The sequence below is a fragment of the Anolis carolinensis genome, chromosome 1 (genome assembly GCF_035594765.1).
Source record: "Anolis carolinensis isolate JA03-04 chromosome 1, rAnoCar3.1.pri, whole genome shotgun sequence".
Taxonomy (NCBI): Eukaryota; Metazoa; Chordata; class Lepidosauria; order Squamata; family Dactyloidae; genus Anolis; species Anolis carolinensis.
The window spans coordinates 283,865,945-283,892,236 of NC_085841.1; the positions used below are offsets into that span (position 1 = coordinate 283,865,945).

Genomic DNA, 26,292 nt, shown 5'->3' on the forward strand with positions numbered 1-26,292 from the left:
GCAGTGTTTCTACTGATACTAGACTTCGTCTCCCACTAGTCTTAGCCTTCATAACCTGTGGTGAAAACTGATCAAAATTGCTATACAGCATTGGCAGGGTCACATTTTCTCTCATCCTTCAACTAAGATGTTATTCCCAAATGGTGTGTCATTACTCAGAGCAGAACACATTTTTTTTTTCAAATGCAGTTCCCATTGTACCCTAGATAGCATAATCAGGGACCATGCTATCTGGAAAATTCGGTGAGTTATAGTCCACAAAACGGTAGATGGGATCAGCCAAATTTTTATTAGTTTGCCTTGTGGCACATACCTATGTCAATAATTTTGTATTTTTTGGCCTTAAAGGGATGTAGGGGAAATGTTTTACAAAGATTTTTCATTCTGGTTACCCAGAAATGTTTCCTATTTATTGCCTATGACTATGTAAATGACAGGACTAAGTTAGTACTAGCTTTGATAATATTAAGTTGAACACAAAGAATAATACAAACTGTTATTCTTTTGAATTATTTGTTCAAACATAACATTCCAGTAAGACAGACGTGAGATGTGGATATATTTATAGGAGTCTTTTGTAAATAGCACAACAAGGTGGTTCAGAATAATGAACAATACTGTAGTATATCATTTCAATACAAACATCATAAATTTGGGCTGCAGCTGCTCTTGATTAATTGTCAGAAGCTTTAAAAAACAGACAAGGAACTGAATTTTTCTTAATTAATTGTTGTCTTTTATGGCATTGAATGTTTGCATTTTATGTTGTGAGCTGCTCTGAGTCCTTTCGGGGAGATAGGTTGGAATAGAAATAAAGTTTTACTTACTGAATTAGATATAACCTGTATTAGAATATAAGCTGGAGGGCTTTTGATTTAAATGTTACTTTTTGTTGGTTCTTTTTATCCTGCCTAAGATGACATACAGCATGGATTAGAACACAACACACTCAAGCCAATCATTGAAGAACAATTTAAAAAGTAATCACATTAAAACCAAACATTGAATTTAAAGCTTTTGAAGCATAATGTAAGAGGTAGAATGCCACCGAGACTAGAATCCTTTATGCAATAATCAATTTATGACCAAAAGCCTATCTAACTAAAAAAAGCTTTGCCTACCAGCAGAAGGAAAATGAAAAGATAACAGTTGTTCCTTTTGGGGAAGGTAGTTCCATAGCCTTGAAGAAGCCATAAAGAAGATTGTTTCTCATATCCTTATTGAATGTTGCTGTGGGAGTGATGGAAAAGAGAGAAAGTCTTCCTGCAAAGATCTCAGAGCTTGCCAATCCTCATATTGGGAGATCATAAAATCATAGAGTTGGAAGAGACCAGATATAATCTACTATATAGAGCTTTGTAGATCATAACCAGTATTTTGAATTGGACCCAGAAACGGATTGTAACTGGTCAAAAGGTGGTAACATGTTTCTGAGAATCATGCTCATTAGATAGCTGACTATACACAGTTTCTTTCTGGTTGGAAGAATTGTTGTGATATGATGAAAATATTTGTGAATATTCAAAGTGCCATGTGTTTTTGCAAAGATAATATGTGATAATGTTTTTAATTTGATAATACAGTAGAGTCTCACTTATCCAACATTCACTTATCCAACGTTCTGGATTATCCAACGCATTTTTGTAGTCAATGTTTTCAATACATCATGATATTTTAGTGCTAAATTCATAAATACAGTAATTACGTAGCATTACTGCATATTGAACTACTTTTTCTGTCAAATTTGTTGTATAACATGATGTTTTGGTGCTTAATTTGTAAAATCATAGCCTAATTTGATGTTTAATAGGCTTATCCTTAATCTCTCCTTATTATCCAACATATTCACTTATCCAACATTCTGCCGGCCCGTTTATGTTGGATAAGTGAGACTCTACTGTATAAGAAAAATCTCTAATAAGCTCTTTAATAAGCTCTTTAATGTTTAAGCAAGTTAATTTATTTCCTCAGGAAAATTTGCTGAACTGGGACTAGGTACAGCTGATTGAGTTCTATAGCAGGTATAGCTACAGTTGTGTGATCGGCATCATTGTGCACCTTATTTATTTATGTATTTACTTTTATTTTTATCCCACCTTTTTCTATAGCAAATTAAGACAGTTTAATCATTAGAAAGCACTGGACATAAATGGAACTAGATGTATTTTTCTCTTCTTACTGGGGAGATAAAATCTTGCTTGACTTGATTTGCCCTCCGATCTTTCTGTAACAGTGTTTTATTTTTTCCACTGAAATCCCCAGAAGCACAGAAACTTTTTTTAAAAAGCCTCACCAACCTACTCAGTCCGAACTGCCTCTGATACAAAATGGGTCCACTCAAGGACAATAGCCTCAAGCAAAGCAACACAAATAGCCTCAAGCCTGTAACCAAAGGAAGAGGGGTTAGGGGTTCAACCCCCCCCCCCCCACACACACACACATTTTTCAGGTAAAAAAAAATGGTTTCCTTATGCATTCTAACTGGTTAACAAAATCTCCATGCTAAATCTATGAGAAGCAAAAATTAAGAGTTCCCCCAGAACGCAAACACTATCTCAAATTTTGTCAGTTTAGTCACACTGTTATTACCAACCTTTTCACCAATTTACATAGCATTAGCAGCAATAACCGATATAGTGGAAACAATAAAGTTGACCCATCCACAACTGGCAGGTAAATCCTAAGGTGCAGGGTGGAATTTGAAGGCCCTCATGAAGAAGACCAGACTTGGTGCGGCCGGTTGACAGGGGCAAAGCTGCAGGCTATTTAAAACTTCTCAGCCCCCTTCCTCTGCTCTTTGCTTCAGCTTGAGGTAGGAGGCAGGGAATTAGGCTTTTCCCTCCTTGCGCCCTCCCCTTTTCGAGAGGAAAAGCACATCGTGGCAGAGGTTCCCCCCCCCCTTTTAGAATAAACTCTTAATAAACTCTTAATAAATAAATTTGGGTGAGTCACACACTCTCAGCCTCAAGCCATGATTTCTGGCCACAGAGGAAGGTTGCAGACAACTCCTTCCTTTAAAATAATGCTTAATGAATTGTTGTTTGGAAGGTGTCACACTCTCTCAGCCCCAGGTAGGTACCAGCAATTCCACTAATTAACTGTATCATCACATACTGAGGCCTACATTTTATTGCATGCCCCATGTTAGGAGTTAAGCTTTGCCCTCATGTTAGGCTTAGCTCTTGCAACTATATTAGTGGGGCTCTCTTGTTTCAGGCCTTAAATCTTGCCATTATATTGGGAGGCGTCCATCCTGTTCTAGGCCTTGTGTTCAGCTTTATAGCCTTTGCCAGTATATTAGAAAGCCTTCATTTTGAGGTCTGCATTTTGATCAGACCTCATGTTGGCCTTCATGCCTTTGGGCTGTTGTTGCCTCAGGCTGGGGCCATTCTGGAGGAGGCCATGTGGTTTTCCCCTGTATCTGAGAGGCACTCCAGGTTTGCCTGGTCAGACTCATGGCCTAACAAACTAGAAGACATCAGATCAGTTCTGCAAGCTGTGCAGTCATACTCTCTTGGCCTCAGAGCCAGGCACAAGCACACCCTTGGAAGTATAAATCATTATGTGGCCAACTGCCTGGTTTGGGGTGGGTATCCTGGCTGTGGCCTTTAGGACTATATTTTCACCTCATGTTGGGCCCTTTCTGGAAGAAACTGTTTGCTTTGCTGCCACAGGGCATTTGCTGCCATTTGTGCGATGGGAAAATGCAACAGAAGTCTTCAATGTACACCAAAAAAGAGAAAACAATTAAAACAACTTATGTTTGACTGAAAACTTCTTGCTAATTCACAGTGGAAAATGTTCTGATGTAACCCATCATCACGATAAATGAAAGCAGAAGAAAGCAGAAAGAAACTTCTGCCAATTGTTGAAACTACTGTCCTTTGTGGCCGACAAGAACTGGCTCTAAGAGGAAACAATTATTCAGGACCTATTGCCTGTGAAGAACCTTTGCACAATGGTGGTAATTTCAGGGCCTTGTTGAGATCTCGTGCTAGATCAGGTGACACTGACCTGAGAAGTCATCTCAAAACTTCAGCTATTCATGCCCAGTATAGTAGTTTTCAAATGCAGAATGAACTGATAGACATTGGCGGTGACAACATAGTAAAAAAATATGTTTCAAGCTGCAGTGTATAACAGTGTTTCTCTGCTTTGGGAGATGAAACTTTAGATATGAATACCTCTGAACAGTTATCGTTCTCAGTAAAGGTACGTTGCTGTCATAGTTGCAGGAATAAGGGAAGACTTCATAGCAGTGGTTCTCAACCTGTGGGTCCCCTGATGTTTTGACCTTTGACTCCCAGAAATCCTAAAAGCTGGTAAACTGGCTGGGATTTCTGGGAGTTGTAGGCCAAACCACTTGGGAACCCACAGGGTGAAAACCATTGCTTTATAGGCTTTGTGAAGATAAGTGATATGACAAGTGGAGGACCTGCACGCATTATTTTGAAAACACTGGGAAAATTGAGCTGAACTTGTAATATTTGATGGAGCTGCTAATATGAATGGTCATATTAATGGAGCACAGGCAGTTATTTGGCAGAAGTATCCAATGGCTGTCTATATCCACTGCAGTGTTCATTCACTAAATCTAGCCTTAGCAAAGACTTGCAGCATTTCACCTGTCATAAACTGCCAAGGAACAATATAATCTATGTGCAATTTCTTCATTCATCAGACTGAAACTGTTGAACTGAATCAAGAATAAACAGCATGTTGGCGCTTTGTGAAACTTTGAGCAACATTACGTTTTGTTGACAGTGTGGTGGTTTTTTTTTTTTCATGTCAGGAGCAACCGGAGTTGCTTCTGGAGTGAGAGAATTGGCCGTCTGCAAGGACGTTGCCCAGGGGACGCCTGAATGGTTTGATGTTTTACCATCCCTGTGGGAGGCTTCTCTCATGTCCCCGCATGGAGCTGGAGCTGATAGAGGGAGCTCATCCGCACTCTCTCCGGGTGGGATTCGAACCTGGCAGCCTTCAGGTCAGCAACCCAACCTTCAAGTCACAAGGCTTTTATCCCCTGGGCCACCGGAGGCTCCAGTGTGGTGGTGAGAACACTTGAGGAACTAAAAGAGAGTCCTCTATAAACAGTAAGACTTCTTCCCAAGCTGGACATTGTTTTTAGCTGTTCTGAATTCCGGAATTTGTAGTTACCATACACATTCTAAAAAAGCTTCTGTCATCATTCCTTCAGTTTAGCAAAACATTACAAAGAGTAGATATAAACAGTTTCTGTGGTCTGCAATATGTTGGCAATTCTTAGAAAAAGCCAAGAAGATGCACACAGAATCTGTGAAAGAATTTCAGGAGAACTTTTGACACAGTAAGATCAGTGGTGGAGTCTGTGGGTAGAGAAGTTAGCATTCCTCCCATCTGTTCAAGACAGACTTGTAAAAGCAACATGCAGGCAACTTCATCAACACCAATGGAATATTATAGGCTAAATGTGTACATCCCATTTCTGGACTTTTTATGCAGTCAGCTTCAAGAAAAGTTTACAAGGCACAGGGAAGTAGTTCAGGAACTGCAAGTGTTCCTCCCTAATAATTGTGGCCATTTAAAATCCAATTCGAACAAGTGCACAGAACTTTACAGTGAATGCCTTCAAGATACTGACACACTGATGGAAGAATTTGATCTGTGGTGTAGAAAATAGAAAAAGATTACACCTGCAGAAAAATCATCAAATGCACTGGAAGCATATCCTGTCTGTGATGGACAGTTTTTTTCCAAAAGTGAAGAAACTTCTTCAGATTTCTGCAACATTGTCAGAGCCAACAGCAATTGTTTGATTGCTTGAAGTATTAGTCAGCTGAATCAGACTAAAACTCCCACCTAATTTAGCTCTTTGCATTGTAATCAGTGCATCATTTGCATGTGAATGCCCACCAGGGAGGTAATCTCTACTCTTTCTTTCCAGAATGCCCCTTTGGAGCTTAAGATGAAATGTTATGAAAGAAGATAACCAGGATAGAAATGGTCAAAAAGAGCATGTGTTGGTCATGGTTCCTTTTACTCATACCTTTTCTAGATAGAACACAAACTCTTAGCAATAGGGTTGATAAGAAACTGTACCTAGTAAATATGGCTACAGCTGAGATTTGGAAGATGGAAATATAATCCATGTTTTCAAACATAATTCTAACCACAAAGGCTTGAAGACAATCACTTGACTGAGAACCTCTGTAATTTTCACTTTTTTGGCAATCCTTGTTTAAAGTAATCTTAGTGTTAAATTAGTTGTTGTTTGGAACCATTTCCCAATCCTCTGATAAGATTTTTTTAATATTCATGAATGAAGGTATGAAAAATTAACGTTTTTGTTTCTGTACAGTGATGCATTTTAATTTTTGTTGGTTCTGGGAACTGCTTGCTATTTATAGTGTTTTCCACCACCATTTAGGTATCTCTTCAGCGTATTTTAAAATAATTAAAACAGGTTTTTAGAAGTTCAGTTTGTGTAAATTTGCATTGTAATGTTAAACGCAATTCTAGTTTCTTAAAATCTTAGGTCTCTCTATCTGATTGCTAGTCCTAACTAAGGTAGACTCATTAAAATCAATTGAATTTACATACACATTGACTTATCAAGCACACATTGATTCAGTGGGTCTGCTCTAGTTAAGACTAATAAATAATTAGATTCAGGCCCTCACTTGTTAACCAATTAAAGTACTCTTATAACAGTTTGAGTTTAAGTTGCTAAACATAGACATTTATGAAATGAGGGCCCCAACAATCACAAATCAATCTAATTTGCAAACCTGGATAAAGAGACAGATTTGAAATAGGGACTGTATTTAAATGCTTCATACTTCTCTGACTAGTTTTGCATCCATCTGGCTTTTCCTGAATTCCACAGAGAACTATTCAAGCCTAGATATTATAGTAATCATAGTTCGTGTTCACCATTTTAGTTTATATTTAGAAGCTCCCATTGTCCTGAGTCCAGAGATATAATTAGTTTAATGGTTAATCAAGACTTCTCCATGCCATATTTATATTATCAGCTTGTTTTCTCATCTCCTCTCTGTTCATAGCTCTTTGAAGAGGTGGTTGTTTACTTAATGTAAGTGCTAATGAATGGAAGGATAGGCCTAAATAAACCCCAGTTTTAACACAGATGAAAATCAGGGAAGCTTTAAGCATTACTTACATCTCTGTTTTTCGGTTAGTAAATTCAAACTATCTGTAACATATCCCCAGGAACCTTGTAATATTTATGAATATAGTGGAAGTCTCTGTCAGTAACAGAAACTCATATGGAAGTAATTAAAAGTTACTGAAATGGCATTGGTCAAAGTCTGTTAGGAACAGCAGACCACCAAGGACTTTGTCGTAGTATTTAATTAGGTGTGTTCTCTTCCAAATGTTAACATGGATATGCAACAACCTGGAATATGATATAGAAGTTAGAAATCCAGGGAGGGGTTGGCTTCAATTTCCCGACCTCTTTTACAAAGTCTTTATAGCCCTGTACAGGTTACTGTATTTGTTTTTTGTTTTTTATTATTTTGAGATGATTCTTGGTTCTAACATGGCAGTGGACTCAAGTAGCCACTGAGTTCATTTTGTCAGTTTGTATTGTTTATTTTCTTGAGTTTTTTATACTGTCCTGGTATTCATGCTCTGTAAGTCTCAGGCTTGGATTACAATCCTGATCACATGGTTGAGCAATTTTGTCCATAGCATACACTATATATGAGTTTATGAGACAATTCCAGGTCAGCAGTTCAGCCTCTGGTTTTAGATGGACACTAAAAGGATTGAGACCTTCTTCTAACAAATTGGTAAATGTGTCAAGGATTTCCCTCTTGCTTTAATTTCTTCTTTAAGATTGGCCAATCGCTGTACTCTGAGATGGATAATATTAAGTGTTTCTCTGTGGAAAATCCACAGTGAACCCACTTAAATATCAGCTACAGTAAATGTTTTGCAAACTTTCCTTGAACTTCAGGTGATGTTTGTACAGCTGCATAGCTCATGTGTACTTATAAAAGATATGGAAGAAGGCCATTTCATCCATATGTTGGAGTAAGGGGGTCACCATACTATCCGGAACAGAGAAAGGGGCTTTTGGGGATTTCACAAAAGGGTGAAATGGAGGAAAGAAAAGCCAGGGAGTCTTTTGTGTAGGGCCAAAGATTTTCACCAGTGTTTCTATGTCATTTCCCTTTTTCTGTTGTTCAGTAATCCCAGTGAGTGAAACATCTGAATGTTGAGTATCATAAATCAACTAACACTGAATCAAACATTTCACTGGGAATGTTAAACTTCAAATATACATTATTTCATTGGATAATAGTCACACCTCTCCCCCCCCCCCCTTTTTGAAAAATGGGAATGCGACTACACAAGGGAAAAACTCCTTCTTGTTCCAAAACAGTGATAATAAAGCAAGTTTAATAAAGCAATGTTGAAAATAACTTGAGAACATATCCAAGTGTGTCCAGGAAACAAATTTAAATACTAAAACATTGTAGTCTTTCTTCTCTGAAGACTCCATGACACTGTTATTGCTGGCATTATCTAATGCACTGTCATCAGAGACCACATCTCCCCCTATGAACCTGCACGATCTCTTCGCTCTTCGGGGGAGGCCCTCCTCTCGCTCCCACCACCTTCGCAGTTGTGGCTGGTGGGGACGAGAGAGAGGGCCTTCTCCGCTGTGGCCCCCCGCCTCTGGAACTCACTCCCGAGGGAGATTAGACAGGCTTCCACCCTCCTTGCCTTTCGAAAAAGCCTTAAAACCTGGCTTTTCCAGAGGGCCTTCGACGACTAATTTTTGGGGGTTGATTTGTCTGCCCATTTGATTTAATTAGAGAGTGTTCTGCCATGATTATTGATACCTTGCTGAGTACTTCTGCCACGAAGCTACAGAAGCCCTCTATTTCGGCCTAGAACTGTTTTATCTCCTTGTTTTTAACATGTGATGTATGTATTGATTGTATGACTGCTTTTCATGTTTGATTTTACAATGTGTAATTTGTCACTGTTTTTATTATTGTTGTGAGCCGCCCCGAGTCCCCTCGGGGAGATGGGGCGGGATATAAGAATAAATTTATTATTATTATTATTATTATTATTATTATTATTATTATTATTATTATTATTATCAGAAGAGGGTTTTTTTTTTGAAATGGCATATAATTTTTTTTAGCATAAATGGTTGAAAATATGCAGTCCTCAAGGAGTCTAGGACCTGCTGCAGTAGGCTACTCCAATTTTTGCTCTACATTCGCCTCCTTTTTCATCTATAGGATACTTTTCAAAATACTGGGATGTCAGAACTAAAATCAGTTTAAACCTTTTTGGAATAGCCATCGTACTCTGATGAGCCACTTCTTCCCCATGTATCAATTCTTGATTAACTTTAGTCTCATATTCTCCTTTTTGTGATTTCTTTATCCTCATCTGTGATGTTTGCCCAATTGCAGTTTCACTAAGCTCCTTCCTTCCTTCCAAAGAACATTGATTGCCTATAGTTTCTATCCACAACACCGCACTCATGTCCACCAATTTTTTTAAAATCAGTATTTTGATCAGTTTCAGACTTGATTGGTATTCAGTAGGAAAAGAAAATTGGGTTGTAATTTGATCATAGAAGTATTGGCCTTAACATAGTTCAGATTTGAAGATATAGCGCCACAACATCAGCTGAAAAGTAATGTCTCAAGGGAATGCTTTAGCAAATCACAAGCTTTGACTTCAGCTTGCTGAACCAAAAAGCAAGCTATACATTAAAAATAACAGTTCTCCATAGTTCTCCAGGTGCACATATCATTTTCCATATGCCTTAAATTTGAAATATCGCTGTTTTTTTGTGTGTTTCTTATTCTGTCACTTCGAGTTAAGGAAATGTGTCCTCACATGCTCCTAACACTAAGTACCATGATTTTTGTTCTTGGGTTATAAATGTCATTTCCTAATTGATTCTATTATAAAAACATAGAAAATATTTAATTAAACTGCAAAAACTTGTTTTTGCGGGATACCCTGCAGCACATTTTGCTATAATTTTTCAATGAATATCTCATAGAGTCCCAACCAATTTATTTATTTACTTATTTATTTACATCATTTATATGCCACCTTCCTCACCTAGGGGACCCAAAGCAGTTTACAACATACTATACAAAAATGAACAGAGTATTAAAAATGGTCAAACCCATAGCATTTAAAACATGCCAAGTAAAAAACAGATTAAAACATTGCAAGTAAAAACAATTAAAATCACACAATACGAAAGCGTCAATCCAAGGCCAATCCAATGTCAATTCTTCATTGCACGTATGGTTAAATGTCTCTTATTGCTGTTGTTAACGGCTTGGTGCCACAACCAGGTTTTTAGTGTCTTCCTAAAGACCGTGAGGGAGGGCGCAGATCTGATGTCACTGGGGAGGGAGTTCTGCAGCCTGAGGGCCACCACTGAGAAGACCCTGTCTCACGCCCCCGCCAGTCGTGTCTGCGAAGGAGGCGGGATTGAGAGCAGCCCCCCCCCCAGATGATCTTAGAGTCCTGGTGGGCTCGTAGGGGGAGATACATTTGGGCAGAAGATGGGCCCGAACCGTTTAGGGCTTTATAGTCCAAGGCCAGCACTTTGAAAAGCAGACTGGCAGCCAGTGGAGCTGGTGTGACAGGAGTTGTATGCTCCCTGTACCCTGCTCCAGTTAGCAATCTGGCAGCCATAGATTGGACTAGTTGAAGCTTCCGAGCAGTCTTCAGAAGTAACCCCATGTAGAGCGCATTGCAGTAATCTATACGGGATGTAACCAGAGTGTGGACTACTGTGGCCAAGTCAGACTTCTCAAGGTATGGGCACAGCTGGCGCACAAGCTTTAGTTGTGCAAAATCTCTCCTGGTCACCGCTGAAACCTGGGGCTCCAGGCTCAGTGATGAGTCCAGGTTCACTCCCAGACTGCGAACCTGTGTCTTTGAGGGAAATGTAATCCTATCCAGCACAGGTTGTAATCCCATACCCTGTCCAGCCTCTGTCTTGTCTGGATTCAATTTCAATTTGTTGGCTCTCATCCAGACCATCTCAGTGGCCAAACACCGGTTCAGGACCTGAACAGCCTCCTTAGCAGCAGCTGGAAAGGAGTGATAGAGTTAGACGTCATCTGCGTACAGATGACACCCAACTCCAAAACCCGGATGATCTCTCCCAGTGGCTTCATGTATATGTTAAACAACATGGGGGAAGTATTGAACCCTGCGGGACCCCACAAGTCAGTGGCTGTGGAGCCGAGCAGGTGTCCCCCAGCAACACCTTCTGGGTACGACCCTCCAGGAAGGACTGGAGCCTCTGTAGAACAGTACCTCCAAGACCCATTTCCGCAAGGCACCCTAGAAGGATACCATGGTGTACAGTATCGAAGGCTGCTGAGAGGTCCAGGAGAACCAACAGGGTCACATTCCCCTATCAAGATTCCACCGGATTGCGCCAGATCCAGATTGCGGCAGATCCACATAATCCATTTCTTCCAAGAACCCCTGGAGTTGTGAGGCCACTACACGTTCCATGACTTTGCCCAAAAAGGGGAGGTTGGACACAGGCCAAAAGTTGTTCAATTAAGTGGAGTCCAGTGATGGTTTCTTCAACAGCGGTTGTATAATAGCTTGTTTTAAGCTCACTGGAAATTTGCCCTCCTGTAAAGAGGCATTTACCACCACCTTCACCCACTAGGCCAAACCCCCTCTGGCCTCCCTTACCAGCCAAGATGGGCAGGAGTCTAGGATGCATGTGGTTACTCTCACTTCTCCAAGGATCTTGTCCACATTTTCGAGCTACACCAATTGAAATTAATCCATCAAGACTGGACAGGCAGGTGCTCCAGTTACATCCACAGAGTCTGCCATTAACATGGCGTCCAGGTCAGAGCAGATCAGAGCAACTTTGTCTGCGAAAAACCGAGCAAATGCTTCACAGCAGGCCGGCGAATGATCAGGGACCCCATTTTGAGGGTTGGGGTTTAACAAACCTCTAACCATTTGGAACAGCTCAGCTGGATGGTTCTTTGAAGATGCAATGTTTGCTAAAAATTTAGATTTTTTTGTGGCATTGATTGCCGTAGCATATGCTTTTAGATAAAGTCAAACCAACTAATCATAATTTGTGACAGCCACAAAAATGAAGTTTCTGAAGTATAACAACTACTTTCAAAGTAAGCACCACACAATTGAACAGGAAATAATACTTTCAAACCAGAAACAAAAAATTCTTTAAATTTTGTTACATAGTGTAATCTGTACCGGCATCTTCAGATCTCAGCCGAGACATAAAAGCAAACAAGGAAACAACTAATTTGGCTGAAAATGATCTCTTATTTTGGCTGGCAACAAGGCAGTACCAGATGTTCAGCCTGTTCTTATCTCTTGCCTAAATAGTGTCATAAGTATTTCCAGCTGAAGAAATTGAACCATATAACTACAAAGACTTACTACAGAATAAATATTTGAAGAGAATACACAGAAAAGATAAATTAGTAATTTCATTTCAAAGCTGTTTCTCAGCTAATGATGAGGGCTTCAGTATTTTGGAGGGTATTTTTCAGGAATACAATGAAGAAATGTTACTTTTACATAACCCATATTAATGTGCTTCGTGAACAAGGTCTAGTGAACCTTATGCCTGAAGTTTCCCTCCACCCTTTTTCATGACTGTAAGGAGGAGATCAGATGTTTCTACTTCATTTCTAAACTAACCACCATTCTCTGTGATTCTGAAATGTGGATAATTTGACTTGTGGCTAAGATTCTGGATAGTTCTGAAACTATTAAAATGGGTTTTTAATAGTTTGGACCTCCAAGTATAGTTGGTTTGTAGCTTCAAACAACTTACACTATTGGATATCCCTGACTTAAACTATTGGATAAAATAACATCAGAGCCAATTGCATGCTAATGGTTTCAAGGCACTACTGTACTCAGAGAGATTTCAGCTCTCATTGCATCACAGGACATCATGTTTTCTCATGATACGTGTTGATCCATGACATTCACCATAAGTGGTGGTTTTTTGTGTTGGGAATTCAAGTACTGTAATGTGAAGCATTATCTGGACGGAAGGTATTTCTAAATTACTGGGGGTTTGCATAGGATATGGAGAGAAACCACTTAATATATAAAGAGTGCTACATCTATGGATGACAGAGAAAAAGTATGAAACAGTAGGACTAAATTGCAGTGAGAACTGGGATATGTATTTTTTTAATTCTGGGGAAATTCAGTAGAAATTCTGCTTTGGCTATTTTTACTATAGTCTTGGTAGACGTTATGTTGTGAATGAGTCTTCTGAGGCTGTGAGTAATAATGGTGAGATCAGGAGAGGAAGGAAGAATCCTCGTGAGGAGGGCTCGCTGGAAGATTTATATAGAAATAGAATCAGGGAGATTGATGAGGAATCTTCTGAGGAAGTTTCATGTGTGGATTTGGGAGAGGGTGATGAGGTGGAAATGGATGCTGAGGAACCAGTGGTGACAGAGGAAGCTGGCATAGATTGGGCACGGGCTCCGGAAGGGCTTGGGGAGGAATCTGGATCCATGGATGCTGTTGATGCTGGAGAGGCTTGGGTATCTTCAGAAGCAGATCCCACATGGTTTGCTTGGAGGAATGAGGGTGGTTCCACAGGTGTGGACAGAGTTGGGTGTGGGCAGAATTATATTGATTCTGATGAAGAATTTGGGACGTCTGATCCAAGGGCGTTGGCTGTTTGGAGCTCAGATTCTGATGAAGAATTTGGGACACCTGATCCTAGGGCGTTGGAAATTTGGACGCCCAAGGAAACCTAAATAAATTGGGGATGTTTGGCCACTATGCTTTGCGTGTGGCAAGGTGTTGCTGGGCGCCATTGGGTTTTCTGTACGTGACTCTGAAGACTGGCTTGGGACTTTGCAACAGATCTGCTGTTCGCCTTCGTTGTTTTGGCTTTCTGTGCCATTCCATGACGTGGACCTTCTTTTGATGACTTCAACTCCTTGGACCTTGGACTGGAATTCGACTCGGCTTTGCTCTTCGCTCCCAAAACGTGTTTTGGTGTCGTTCTCAATTCCGTGGCTGCTTTCTGTTGCTGACTACTGGCTTCGCTCTTGACCCTGACGCTGGCTGCTTATCCCGACTTCGGACCGGCTTGACGACATTTTCCTGCTCTGCTCCTTCAATTCCTGGCTTGGCTTTTGCTCCTGCAGCGGTTTGACGCTGCTTGCTTATCCCGACTTCGGACCGGCTTTGCAACGCTTTCCTGCTCTGCTCCTTTAACTCCTGGCTTGGTCTTCGCTCCCGCAGCGGTTTGCTGCGGGCTCGCCAGCGTCTTTCTGTTCCGCTTGCTTTGCTGCTCTCAACAGAGAGTTCTCCAGCCGGGTTTGGGTGTTTGTTTTGGTTTAAAGCTACTTTCATACTCCTGAATTTTGGGAAGGTTTGGGGGGCTTCATAGCTGTTTGCTTTTGTTTGTTTCACCATTTTAAGCCCGTTTTGCGCTTTTGGGCTAAGTTCAAGTATTTTATGTTTAGTCCGGATTTTATCTCTGGTTAATCCGGATTATATGTCAGTTCGTGTTTTTGGCATTTCTTCTGTTTTAACTACTTAATAACCCTGAAGTTTAAGTGTTTTAAGTTTCTGCTAATTCTTTGAACTATTTTTGGACGATTACTTTAATAAACTATATTTTGCTCTCAGTTGGCGTCTGACTTTTGACACGTTATAGGCCTTTATGCAGAAATAAAAATGATTATCTTGGCTTGAGAGGTGTATCTTATTACTCAGATTCCTTGTGTAGGCTACCTTGTGTAATATAGGATTATTGCAGCAGACTGTCATTCACACAGTGGTGATTGTGGCTTGATGCTTGTGGTTTAAATGTTGCTTGCATATACAGATTATGATAACTCCATTCATTATTGTTTTTTTAAAAAACATATGAGTTGAGTGAATTCTTGCAAATAAAAAGCAAAAGCAAAAATGTGCCATTTAATTTGGGGCACATCAGCTGCTAGAACATTTTGATGCACTGATAATTTAATATATTAGGCAAATATAAGTATGCTGGATTTTCATGCTTTGTTATTATTTCTACAATCTTTTCCAGACGACTGGCTGGCAATGACCTTGCTTTTATTCATCCCAAGGCCTTGTCTGGGTTGAAGGAACTCAGAGTTCTGTAAGTAATCAAATTTCAGAGGTTCATGGGGTAGTTCTCTACTACTTTCTTGTCCACTCAGCATATTTGCTGATAGAATTAACAGAACTGAGTGTCTTGCTGTAGCTTTTTGAACCACAGAGTGCCAGTAATGTGAAAAATGCTGTTTATATTGTCACTTCCTTCATAATATGAATGCAGCATTAACCTTTCAGGTGCTGGGGAAATAAAATGTTTGTAGATTTAATTAAATGTTCTCATTGTTCATTTTAATTGCAGGTTACATATTTGATTTGAAGGGTAATGTTTATCTTGAATTAGAAGTGAATAGAAGCTGCTCTGTAAGCTAGCAGCCGGCTACTGTGATTTTTTAAAAACAACACCAGAATTAAAACACATCCAAATATTTTTGATAATAAGCTTTAAAAAAAACTCCTTGCTGTATAAGTTAGCTTATACCTGAATTTTTCCGGGGTGATCACCATTTATTAAACATAAGATTATGAGTCAGAGAAAAATGTTTTGAGATGGAGGTATAATTACTAAACTACAAAAGGCATCTCTCACCTCACCAGTCTGGTTCTAATAGCTTTCTGCAATAAGAGAACTGGAATTATAAGACATTACATGATTCAAGGAAAGCCAGCATAGTATAGTGGTTTGAATTTTGGATTATGACTCTGGAGACCAGGGTACAAATTTCCGCTCAGCCTTGAAAACCCAATGACCCAAACAAGTCAAACTCAGAGGAAGGCAAACTCAATTCCCTTCTGAACAAATTTTTGCCCAAAAAAATCGCTAATAAGTTCAGTTTAGGGCTTTCATAAGTAGGAAATGACTTGAGGGCCCATAGCAGTAATAGTCATTCAAGGAGGATATGAAAATCTCCCTTATCCTCACACAGGGCACAAGTTATAGTCGATTTTCAGCTCAGAACTAGTGGGAGAGAAGACATACAGATTGACATAGGAAGAAAAATGGCATTTAATAATGGTGAAAATGGTTATTCAAATCTGTTTATATTATTAATGCTTAATTTTGCAGCACTCTGCAGAACAATCAGTTGAAAACCGTTCCTAATGGGGCTATCAGAGGACTCAGCGGGCTGCAATCCTTGTAAGTTTTCAAATGAATTATTGTCTGCTTCTGTATTAAGTCTTCTTTTCAGTTTTATTTATCTTTGAACATATTTTGCATTCTAGATATCACTGAAATTGTAATTGTAAGACAGTGCACATGGTGCTGTTCATTATTTTAATATTGACTTTAAAAACATCTGGAAATTGCCTGCATGGGTTTGCAAATGGCAGACTTTCCTAAACTGAACTATACCGATCGAAAATCTCTGTTGGAATCACAGATTCCTTAAAGGGCCAGACTTAAAAGTGTCTTCAAAACAGAGTTTATTGAAACAAAAGTAAAAGGGATACTTAATTGCAGTTCCACTGGTCAAAAACTCAAAAACCCAAACCAGACCTTGTCCAAAAGGTAAACAGAAATGTAATCCAGATCAACTAGATGCAAAAAGCAACAAGTCAAACAAAGTGCTCTAAGGCAATACAAAAAGGCACAGTACACAAATGGTTAACAGAGGGAGTTGCAAGAAGAGAAGCGTTGTCAGCCGAAGTTCAAGGTTGACGCAGGAGGAATCCAAAGCATCATTGCTCCAGTGTCCGCAGAAGCAGCATCTCCAGCCAAACCGGTTCAGGTCCAAATTGCAGATCCGAGTCCAACGCCGAACATGAAACAGGCAGCAGCAATACTACAAGAAACTTTCCCAATACACAGCACACGAACGCACATCAACACCTTGCCTTCTGCAAAGACCCCTCACTCCTGAACCCACTTTTATCTACAAACCATCATCAGAAGATGACCACTGCCCCATCACCATCCCCCGCAGCTGCTCCCAGCTCTTCACGTGAATTCCCTTGACTCTCCCACCATTCCTCCATCTCCTGTCAAGACTTAGATCCCCCCAAGAATCAGTTGGATCCCCTGATTGCCAGTCTTCACCCCCAGAGAACCCCATAAAGGTATCACTAGTTGTTGGTGCCTCACAAATAGCTTGCACTTCTCTTATCTTAGTCCAATCCATGGTGTCTCCTTCTTCTCCTTCACTCATTGACCCATCATCCCCAGAGAATCCCTCAAACGACTCTTCATCTGTAGGTGCTGTAAGTATGTCCTGAATCCTCTTTCTCTGCTGCTCATCATCGGATTCCTTCTCCCGAGTAGCCCTTTCCCCCCTTCTAACACCCATACTACTGTTTGTAATGTTACTCACAGGCTCTACTACAACAATCTCTTGCACAAATATGTGGAACTGGAAGTGTTTTGAAATTCAGGGTTTTTTATTGTGGAATATTTTGCATATATAAGGTGGTATCTTGAAGATGGAACCCAGATCTAAAAATGAAATATATTTATGTTTAATATACACCTTAAACACACAGCCTTAACATAATTTATACAAAACTAGCATATATACCCGGTGTTGCCTAGGTGTCAGAGGGGCTGATGCCCCCCTGCTTTCATTCCTTGTCTTTTATAGAATCATAGAATAATGTAATGGATCTTTATTAATAGATGAGGCTATGTTAAGTCTGTGCCTAATTTTAATTAATAGGTTTTGACATTTTAAGATTCTTTCCTCTTACTAACAACCGTTCCTGGTTTTCATAAGTTGTTGCTAAAGGACAAACTCGTCACAAAACTTCTTCTAAAATACATGTAGACTTGGAAGAACGTTACTATTTTGCAACCCAACCCAATGGATTAATTGATCCTGAATGGGACTCTGTGAGTGTGTGTGTGTGTGTGTGTGTGTGTGTCATAATTGCTGTAAAACCCACACTGTATAACATTTCTCAAATAGGGGACATTACTTTTGCTCAAATAATTTAATAAGAGGCCCAGCCACTCACCCACCTAATAAAATTATGCTTGTAGTGTAAAGACAGACTTCAGTGTTTTTAATAAATATACTTTATGTCACATGTTGGTGTTAACATGATTTTTTCTAACATTTTGAGTTAGAAGCAGGCAGTTAGAATTAACTCAACATATATTAAAATTATTGGAATGGCAATATATTCATTTTTTTCAAAAATATATTTATTTTAAAAAAAATAATTCAATGCATTTATTATACAGCAGACACGTAATAGCCAATATGCCTCATAAATCTTTTTATATCAACTGTAACTTTCACTCTTGTACATAGGCAGTATATTAGTTTCAATGCAAGGTTTGGAATTCTACTTTTAAAAGGAACTAGTTAAACATTATTCTGATAGCACATTAAGAATTACAGTAGAGTCTCACTTAACCAAGCTAAACGGGCCGGCAGAAGCTTGGATAAGCAAATATCTTGGATAATAAGGAGGGATTAAGGAAAAGCCTATTAAACATCAAATTAGGTTATGATTTTACAAATTAAGCACCAAAACATCATGTTATACAACAAATTTGACAGAAAAGGTAGTTCAATATGCAGTAATGTTATGTTGTAATTACTGTATTTACAAATTTAGCACCAAAATATCATGATATATTGAAAACATTGACTACAAAATGGCTTGGATAATCCAGAAGCTTGGATAAGCGAGGCTTGGATAAGTCAGACTCTACTGTACTTCAAAAACATAGTTCTTTTAAGTTTGGAATATTACCATGCTGCAGGGTGAGATGGGTAAAATAATAATAATAATAATAATAATAATAATAATAATAATAATAATAATATGCCTCTCCTTATGGCAGGGAACAACATAGTTAAAAGACATCATAGTATTAAAATACATATCATAAAAGCATATATTAAAACATCTTTCTGCACATACGGAACAAAAATTGAAACAAAATGAACATAGAATGTTCACTTGAGATTCATAGTTAAAACTTAACTGGATAGAAGAGATAGGTCTTCAGTTTTTCAAATTCCGACAAATTATTTAATACACTTAGTCTCTAAACTTCTACAAGAACTCTTTGCAAATTGGTTTCGTGTTACTTTTACTGCTGTCCAAAAGGGTAGCTTGCTTTGTTATTCATTATTAGTGGGTTGCCATTACTGTTAACTACTGTGCCATTGAAAAATATAAGAAAATACTATGTGATTTTCCTGAATAGTCTAGTCATATATTCCAACATGGACATTTTAAGGAAAATTCAAAGACCCTTGAAACCAGTCTTTGCTTGGCACTTTCTTTTCACCCTTTCATTCATCTGCCTCGGATCTCTATCTTTGTGAGATGGGATTTCTATCTTTTGAAATAAGAAGACCAAGGCAGGTTGTTGCTGCATTTGCAGAATTTGCAGATTTTGAGGACTTGCTGTTTTGGTAAGTCAGGCAGGCAAATCTACCTTGCAAAACAACACACTTTCTCTTTCCTATGACACCAAACAAAGTGGACAGATGCAGAAATTAAAGGGGAGTTCTAAAAAGTTTTTTTTAAATTCAGTAACCTGAGTTTTATTGCAGCTCATGTTTTCTCTGTCTCCTTTCTCTCTTCCTCCTTTTTTCTAGTGGTCCTGATTAGCTGCACAATACCCCACCAACTAACAGCACAAGACAGCCATCCATGAGAGCCTTCCTTCTCCCCTTTCTATTGTTCACACTGAGCCAAAACATGCCTAATAATGCATAACTGGCCGAAACTCCTATTATGTTCCACTGAAAAGTAGTTAATTGTCTGTTATAGGCAAAAGAGCAGCACCATTTCAGGTCATTACTGCAAAACTAGCTGTACTTACTTACTTACTTAGGCGATCCCTCGTAGTTCGAGGATGATGGTCCTTCGTCTTCGCTATCTTGGGGATGGATCCGTAGATGGCTGAAGAGGCCTATTCTTGATCTGCATGTTCTCCCACAGTGAAGACATCAGTTTCCAGGTGGAAGGCGGTCTCGGTCAGGGTTGGCTTGACGGGCCTTCCTCTTGGCACATTTCTCCCTTAAGCCCTCTGTTCGTGTCTCTTCGAACTCCGCAGCACTGCTGGTCACAGCTGACCTCCAATTAGAGCGCTCAAGGGCCAGGGCTTCCCAGTTCTCAGTGTCTATGCCACAGTTTTTAAGGTTGGCTTTAAGCCCATCTTTAAATCTCTTTTCCTGCCCACCAACATTCTGTTTCCTGTTCTTGAGTTCGGAGTAGAGTAGCTGCTTTGGGAGACGGTGATCGGGCATTCGGACAGTCCAGCAAAGTTGATGACATAGGAGCATCGCTTCTATGCTGGTGGTCTTTGCTTCCTCAAGCATGCTGACATTTGTTTGCCTGGATTTGCAGGATTTTTCTGAGGCAACGCTGATGGAAACGCTCCAGGTGTTTGGTGTGACGTCTGTAGACCGTCCATGTTTTGCAGGCGTAGAGCAGGGTTGGGAGGACAATGGCTTTATAAACAAGCACCTTGGTATCTCTACGGATGTCCCGATAATCAAACACTCTCTGCTTCATACGGAAAAATGCTGCACTCGCAGAGCTCAGGCGGTGATGTATTTCAGTGTTGATGTTGACTTTTGTGGAGAGGTGGCTGCCAAGGTAGCGGAAATGGTCAACATTTTCTAATGTTACATCGTTAAGCTGTATTCCTGGCATTGCAGAGGGATTAGCTGATGCCTGTTGGAAGAGCACTTTGGTTTTCTCGATGTTCAGTGAGAGGCCGACCTTCTCGTATGCTTCTGCGAAGGTATTAGAGTGGCTTGTAGGTCTTCTTCTGAATGCACACAGACTTCGTTGTCATCTACGTTGTTCTATAACAGATGTTGTGTGAAACTAGCTGTGAAGCAAAGTAAATGTACTATTTCCTAGCTCTGTTTAAATGTAGACACCGATTTTTCAAAAGATGCTTTGGAAAACCTGCTTTGGCATGTTGAACCTAAAGAGACGAGGGCTGAAAATAATTCCCTGTATGCATTCCTCTTGCTATTCAATCTTAGCACATCATTAATAAAGAATAGGGACTTTTGCTATGGATCTGAAATAACAAGATAGTGAAAGCAAAGGAGTCAGTTTTTGTTTAATTAGACAACAGATGTTAAAAAATTAATGTAGCATGACAACTAGCAACAGAAAATGACGGTACAGTATTGATCCTACAGTTAGACTTCGTTTTTCTGTACTGGTCAAAACTGATTAGCCATAAAGGGTAACCTCATGTGAAGCATATTATAGCCATTGAACCTCAACCTCAAATTCAGAAAATGATGAGCAGTTTAAAGGTTTACATTTGAAAACTAATGTATCCTCATTTTGTTCCTATGTGTTTTGTGTTTAAAGAACATGCCAACATGACTAATCTAATAAAAAAATGAACACAAAAGTAGTTTTATGTCACTGTACTTTGGCATGAATAGAACCTGACCTTCTATATATATATAAAAAGGTAATGGCCTGGGGGCCGTGAAGTAAGCAGCAAAACTAAACGCCCCAGAACCTCAAAACTTGGCAACAGAACCCAGCGGCCCTGCCGCTAGGTTCCTGGAACAAAACCCAACATCTGGAAACAAACAGGGACCCCAAAAGCCAAAAAACATAAAAAAACAAACAAACAGCGCATGCGTCAAACACGAACTGGTGCGCGCTCAGCAAACCCCCCCCCCCAACCGACGCTCCCGCACGAGCCTCTAAAAGCCGCTGCATCCATCTTTACCACCATCCCCGACTGTATATATTCTGTGGAAAGCTTCTGTTAACAATGTGCAGCCTAGCAGTACCTGGCAATGCAGGAGTGCCTTCAGGGAGATCTACACCAGGCCAACTGGGGCCTTCCCTCCAGGTATTTTGGACTTCAACAACCACAATGCCTAGCTTTGGGAAATGCGGGCCAGACCAATGGCGCGCTCCCTGTCGGCGCCAGGGGGCAGTGGCGTCACTGCACATGCATGGGGGTGTGGCCACACGAGGGACCGCCCGCCCGCCACAGACGCCACGACAACAGCAGCAGCAGGGTCCAGTTTGGCCATGGCAGGGGTGCAGCGCATGAAGGTGGCCAACGAGCGGCACAGCAAGACATCACCCAGCGCGGGGGAGGGGGGGGGCTCCACCAGACCCCGGTAACCCCAGCCTGCCCCACACAGCAGGGTTAACCCACTTCCATACCACTGTAGCTTCACTGGCTCAATGCTAATAGGAACCTGGGAGTTGTAGTTTTAGAAGGCCTCCAGCCTTCTCTGGGCACATCAGCACTATAGGATTAACCCGCTTTGAAACCGCTTTCACTGACCTGACTCAATACTAATGGAACCCTGGGAGTTGTAGTTCTGCAAGGTCTTCAATCTTTTCTGTGTGCATCTACACCAGGCCTGGCCTGTGAGGAATTCTGGGAGTTGGAGTCCAAAACACCTGGAGGGAAGGACCGAGTTGGCCCAGGCCTCATCTACACTATGAGATTAACCCACTTTCATACCACTTTAGCTGTCCATGGGAGTTGTAGTTTTAGAAAGACTCCAGCCTTCTCTATGTGCATTGACACTATGGGATTAACCCGGTTTGATACCACTTTAACTGTCCAGACTCAATGCTAATTGAATCCAGGGAGTTGTAGTTGCGTAAGGTTTCCAGACTTTTCTATATGCATCTACACTATAGGATTAACCCACTTTGAAACCATTTTTAACTGCCCTGGCTCAATGCTAATGGGACCCTGTGAGTTTTAGTTCTACAAGGTTAGACAGCCAAGGTTCAGTTAGCCCTCTTCCACACTGCCTAGAAAATACAGATTATCTCATTTGAACTGGATTATATGGCAGTGTAGACTCTAGGCCCTTCCACACACCTATATAACCCAGAATGCCAATGCAGGATAATCCACAGTATCTGATTTCAACTGGATTATCTTGAGTTCACAATGACATATAATTCAGTTCAGGGTGGATTTTAAATAGCTGTGCAGAAGGGGGCTCATACTATAATCAAGTTCTAAGCAGATAATATAGGATTATAACTATAAGATATAATAATGACTATGGTATAAAAATAAAGAACAATATCATCTCTAAAATCAGGACAGTAAATAAAGAGCAACAATCTGAAAACGGATATTTTCCACACAGGAAAAACCAGGGCCAGCTAACACCTCCCAACACAGGATTCCCCCAGGCAGAAAGCAGCCAGGCTTGCAAGCAGCAAGGCTGTTCAGTGCTGTTCAACCTGGCCAACCAAGATTTCCCCTAGATAGAAAACCCCCAGGCTTTGAAACCATGAGGCTATTCCGTCCCATTCCACCTGGCCAACAAAGGATGCCCCTATGCACAAAGCGGCCAGGCTTTCAGGCACCGAGGCTATTCACTGCTGTTCAGTCTGGCCAACCAAGATTTCCCCTACATAGAAAACCCTCAGGTTTTGAAGCCACGAGACTACTCCGTCCCATTCAACCTGCCCAAGGAAGAATGCTCCTATATAGAAAGCAGCCAGAGCTTGAAGCAGCGAGCCTATTCATTGCAATTTAAATTGGCAAAAAACCATTCCCCTAGAATGCAAGTACCCAGCCTTCCAAGCAGCAAGCTTATTCCTTTGTATTCCAGCTAACCAAACAAGGATTTGCTTAAGAACAAAATGGCCTGGCTTTGAGGCTGCAAGGCTATTCACTGCTATTCCACCTGGCCAACAAAGGATGCCCATTAGCCACAGCAACACGTGGCCGAGCACAGCTAGTTTCCTTATAGATTTGTTCTCAAAAAAATGCTTTGAAAGACTTTGAGATGTGTAATCTTAAAGCAAATAACTCTTAGCATGCAAAATACTAGAAAACTGGTGTGAGTTCTCTCCCCTTCCTCTCTCTTGCTCCAAAAAGATTTATGCAACTGTCATAAACTGTCGGCCCCCTTCCCCCTCAGAAGCGACAGCATGCCCTGAGAGAAATACATAGCTGTCATGTCTCCTTTTAACTTTCTCTTCTACAGGTAAACAGACCCAGCACTTTAAGATGCTCTTCAGAGGGATTATTCATCCCTTTAAGATGTCCTCTTTCTCTGGCCATCTCCCACCTCAGTCATTATTATTACTATTATTATTCTTCTCATTATTATTCAGGGAGGAAACAGCCAGGCTTTGAAACTACAAGGCCATTCAGTTCAATTGCCCTCTTTCTCTGCACACCTTCCACTTCAGAGTTGTCGTTGTTGTTATTATTATTATTATTATTATTATTATTATTATTATTATTATTATTACCATTGAGTTGCTGTGAACCGTGAAAATGAGTTCACACCCAGCATTACAAAACTCTACAACCAGGACAGTAAATAAAGAACACTCTGAAAACAGGAGAATTCCAGACAGGAAACAATCAAAGCCAGCTAACACCTTCCAACAAAAGATTCCCCCAGAAAGGAATCAGCCAGGCTTTTAAACTACAAGGCCATTCAGTGCTAATTGCTCTCTTTCTCTGCACACACCCCACTTCAGAGTCATCACTATTACTACGGTATTATTATTATTAAGTTGCTGTGAACCATGAAAATGAGTTCACACCCAGCATTACAAACTCTACAACCAGGACAGTAAATAAAAAACACTCTGAAAACAGGAGTATTCCAGACAGGAAACAATCAAAGCCAGTCTTTGAAGCAGCGATACTACTCTGTACTACTGAAGCTAACCAAGTATTCCCCTAGGTAGCAAGCAGCAGCCAGGCTTTGAAGCGCCGTGGCTATTCATTGCAATTCTAGCAGCCCAAAAAAACTATTCCCCTAGAATGCAAGTACCCAGCCTTCCAAGCAGCAAGCCTATTCCATTGCATTCCAGCTCACCAAACAAGGATTCCCATAAGAAGAAAACGGCCAGGCTTTGAGGCTGCAAGGCTATTCACTACTATTCCACCTGCCCAACAAATTATTCCCATAAGCCACAGCAACGCGTGGCTGGGCACAGCTAGTACATTAATAAATTGGTGACAGGCAGTCCCCAAGTTACAAACAAGATAGGTTTTGTAGGTTTGTTCTTAAGTTGGATAACTGTTTTCAAAACTGAAATAAAATCACCAAAGCAAACAGAGAAAGTGAAGCAGACTTGGAGGAGTTATGAGTTAAAGAAAAACAAGCTGCCTAATTTTAACTGGGGGTCTTTGCATTTTCTTTTGTGCACTTACAGACGTGGATGGTCTGCCACCAAAAATCATTTAAAGTGATGGATCATAACTGAAAAGCCTCTGTGTGGGCACAGACCACCAATGTGTGAGAGCCATAGAGATTACAAAGAAGTACGGAGTCTCATTTATCCGACCTCCGCTTATCTGACAGTCCATATTATCCAACGGGCCGGCACAGCGGGGCCTCTCCATGCACTGGAGCTGGCGCAGCAGGCCTGTCCACATGCTGGAGAGGTGCGAGGTGCTTGGAGAGGCCCACTGCGCGTTGCTGAGAAACAACTGTTTTTCTAGGCAGCAACAAGCAGCGGGCCTCTCCAAGCGCTGGGTGCCCGCTGGGAGGGGCGAGACACGACCAGTGCAGACCTTTGCCTCCTGGCAAGCACCCAGCACTTGGAGAGGCCTGCTGTGCTTTGCTATCTGGAAAAACAGCTGTTTTTCAGCAACGCTCAGTGGGTCTGTCCGCGCATGTGTTGTAGCTCCAGCTGCACTCATTCAAGGTTGCTCAATGCTTGGACTGCAGCATGTCTTTGGGGACCGCCATGGGATGCGAGGGGGAGCATGAGTGCAGGAGGGAGGGAGGCAACCTCCTCCCTTCCCTTTCTCTTCCTCCTCCTCCTCCTCCTCCTCTTGCCTCGTGGGTCAGATCTTCCCACAGTGGATCATCCCTCTCGGTTTATAAAGGCTCTCTCTGCCCCGAGGATGCCCTTTGCCACTGATTTCCACAGGTAACGGACTCCTTGAGCCCTCCTCCCTTTTCCATCCTCCCTCTGCTTTCATTGGAGCCAGACTTCTCCACATTTTATCCCCAGTGCGCGCAAAATAAACAACAGAATGTCTCTTGGCATGTACAAAGTGCTTGGCTGTGGCGATCAGGAGTGCGTCTAAATCATCTTCCGGTCCCAATTCAAGGTGCAGACCATCATTTATAAAGCCCTAAACGGTTTGGGACCCGCCTACCTTCGTGACCGTATCTCCTACCATAAACCTGGCCGACCTCTCCGATCATCAGGGGAGGCCCTCCTGTCGCCACTACCTATATCTCAGGCCCGCCTTGTAGGTACAAGGGAGAG

General features: G+C 40.9%; 1 protein-coding gene across 1 annotated transcript in view; it reads left to right on the forward strand.

The window, feature by feature from the left end:
• lgr4 (leucine rich repeat containing G protein-coupled receptor 4) overlaps window positions 1–26,292 on the forward strand; it is a 118,626-nt gene that overhangs the window by 57,289 nt on the left and 35,045 nt on the right. Inside the window, exons 3-4 of the mRNA XM_003225628.3 lie at window positions 15,086–15,157; window positions 16,181–16,252. Coding sequence (XP_003225676.1) covers window positions 15,086–15,157; window positions 16,181–16,252 — 144 coding nt within the window. The remainder of the gene's footprint in view (window positions 1–15,085; window positions 15,158–16,180; window positions 16,253–26,292) is intronic.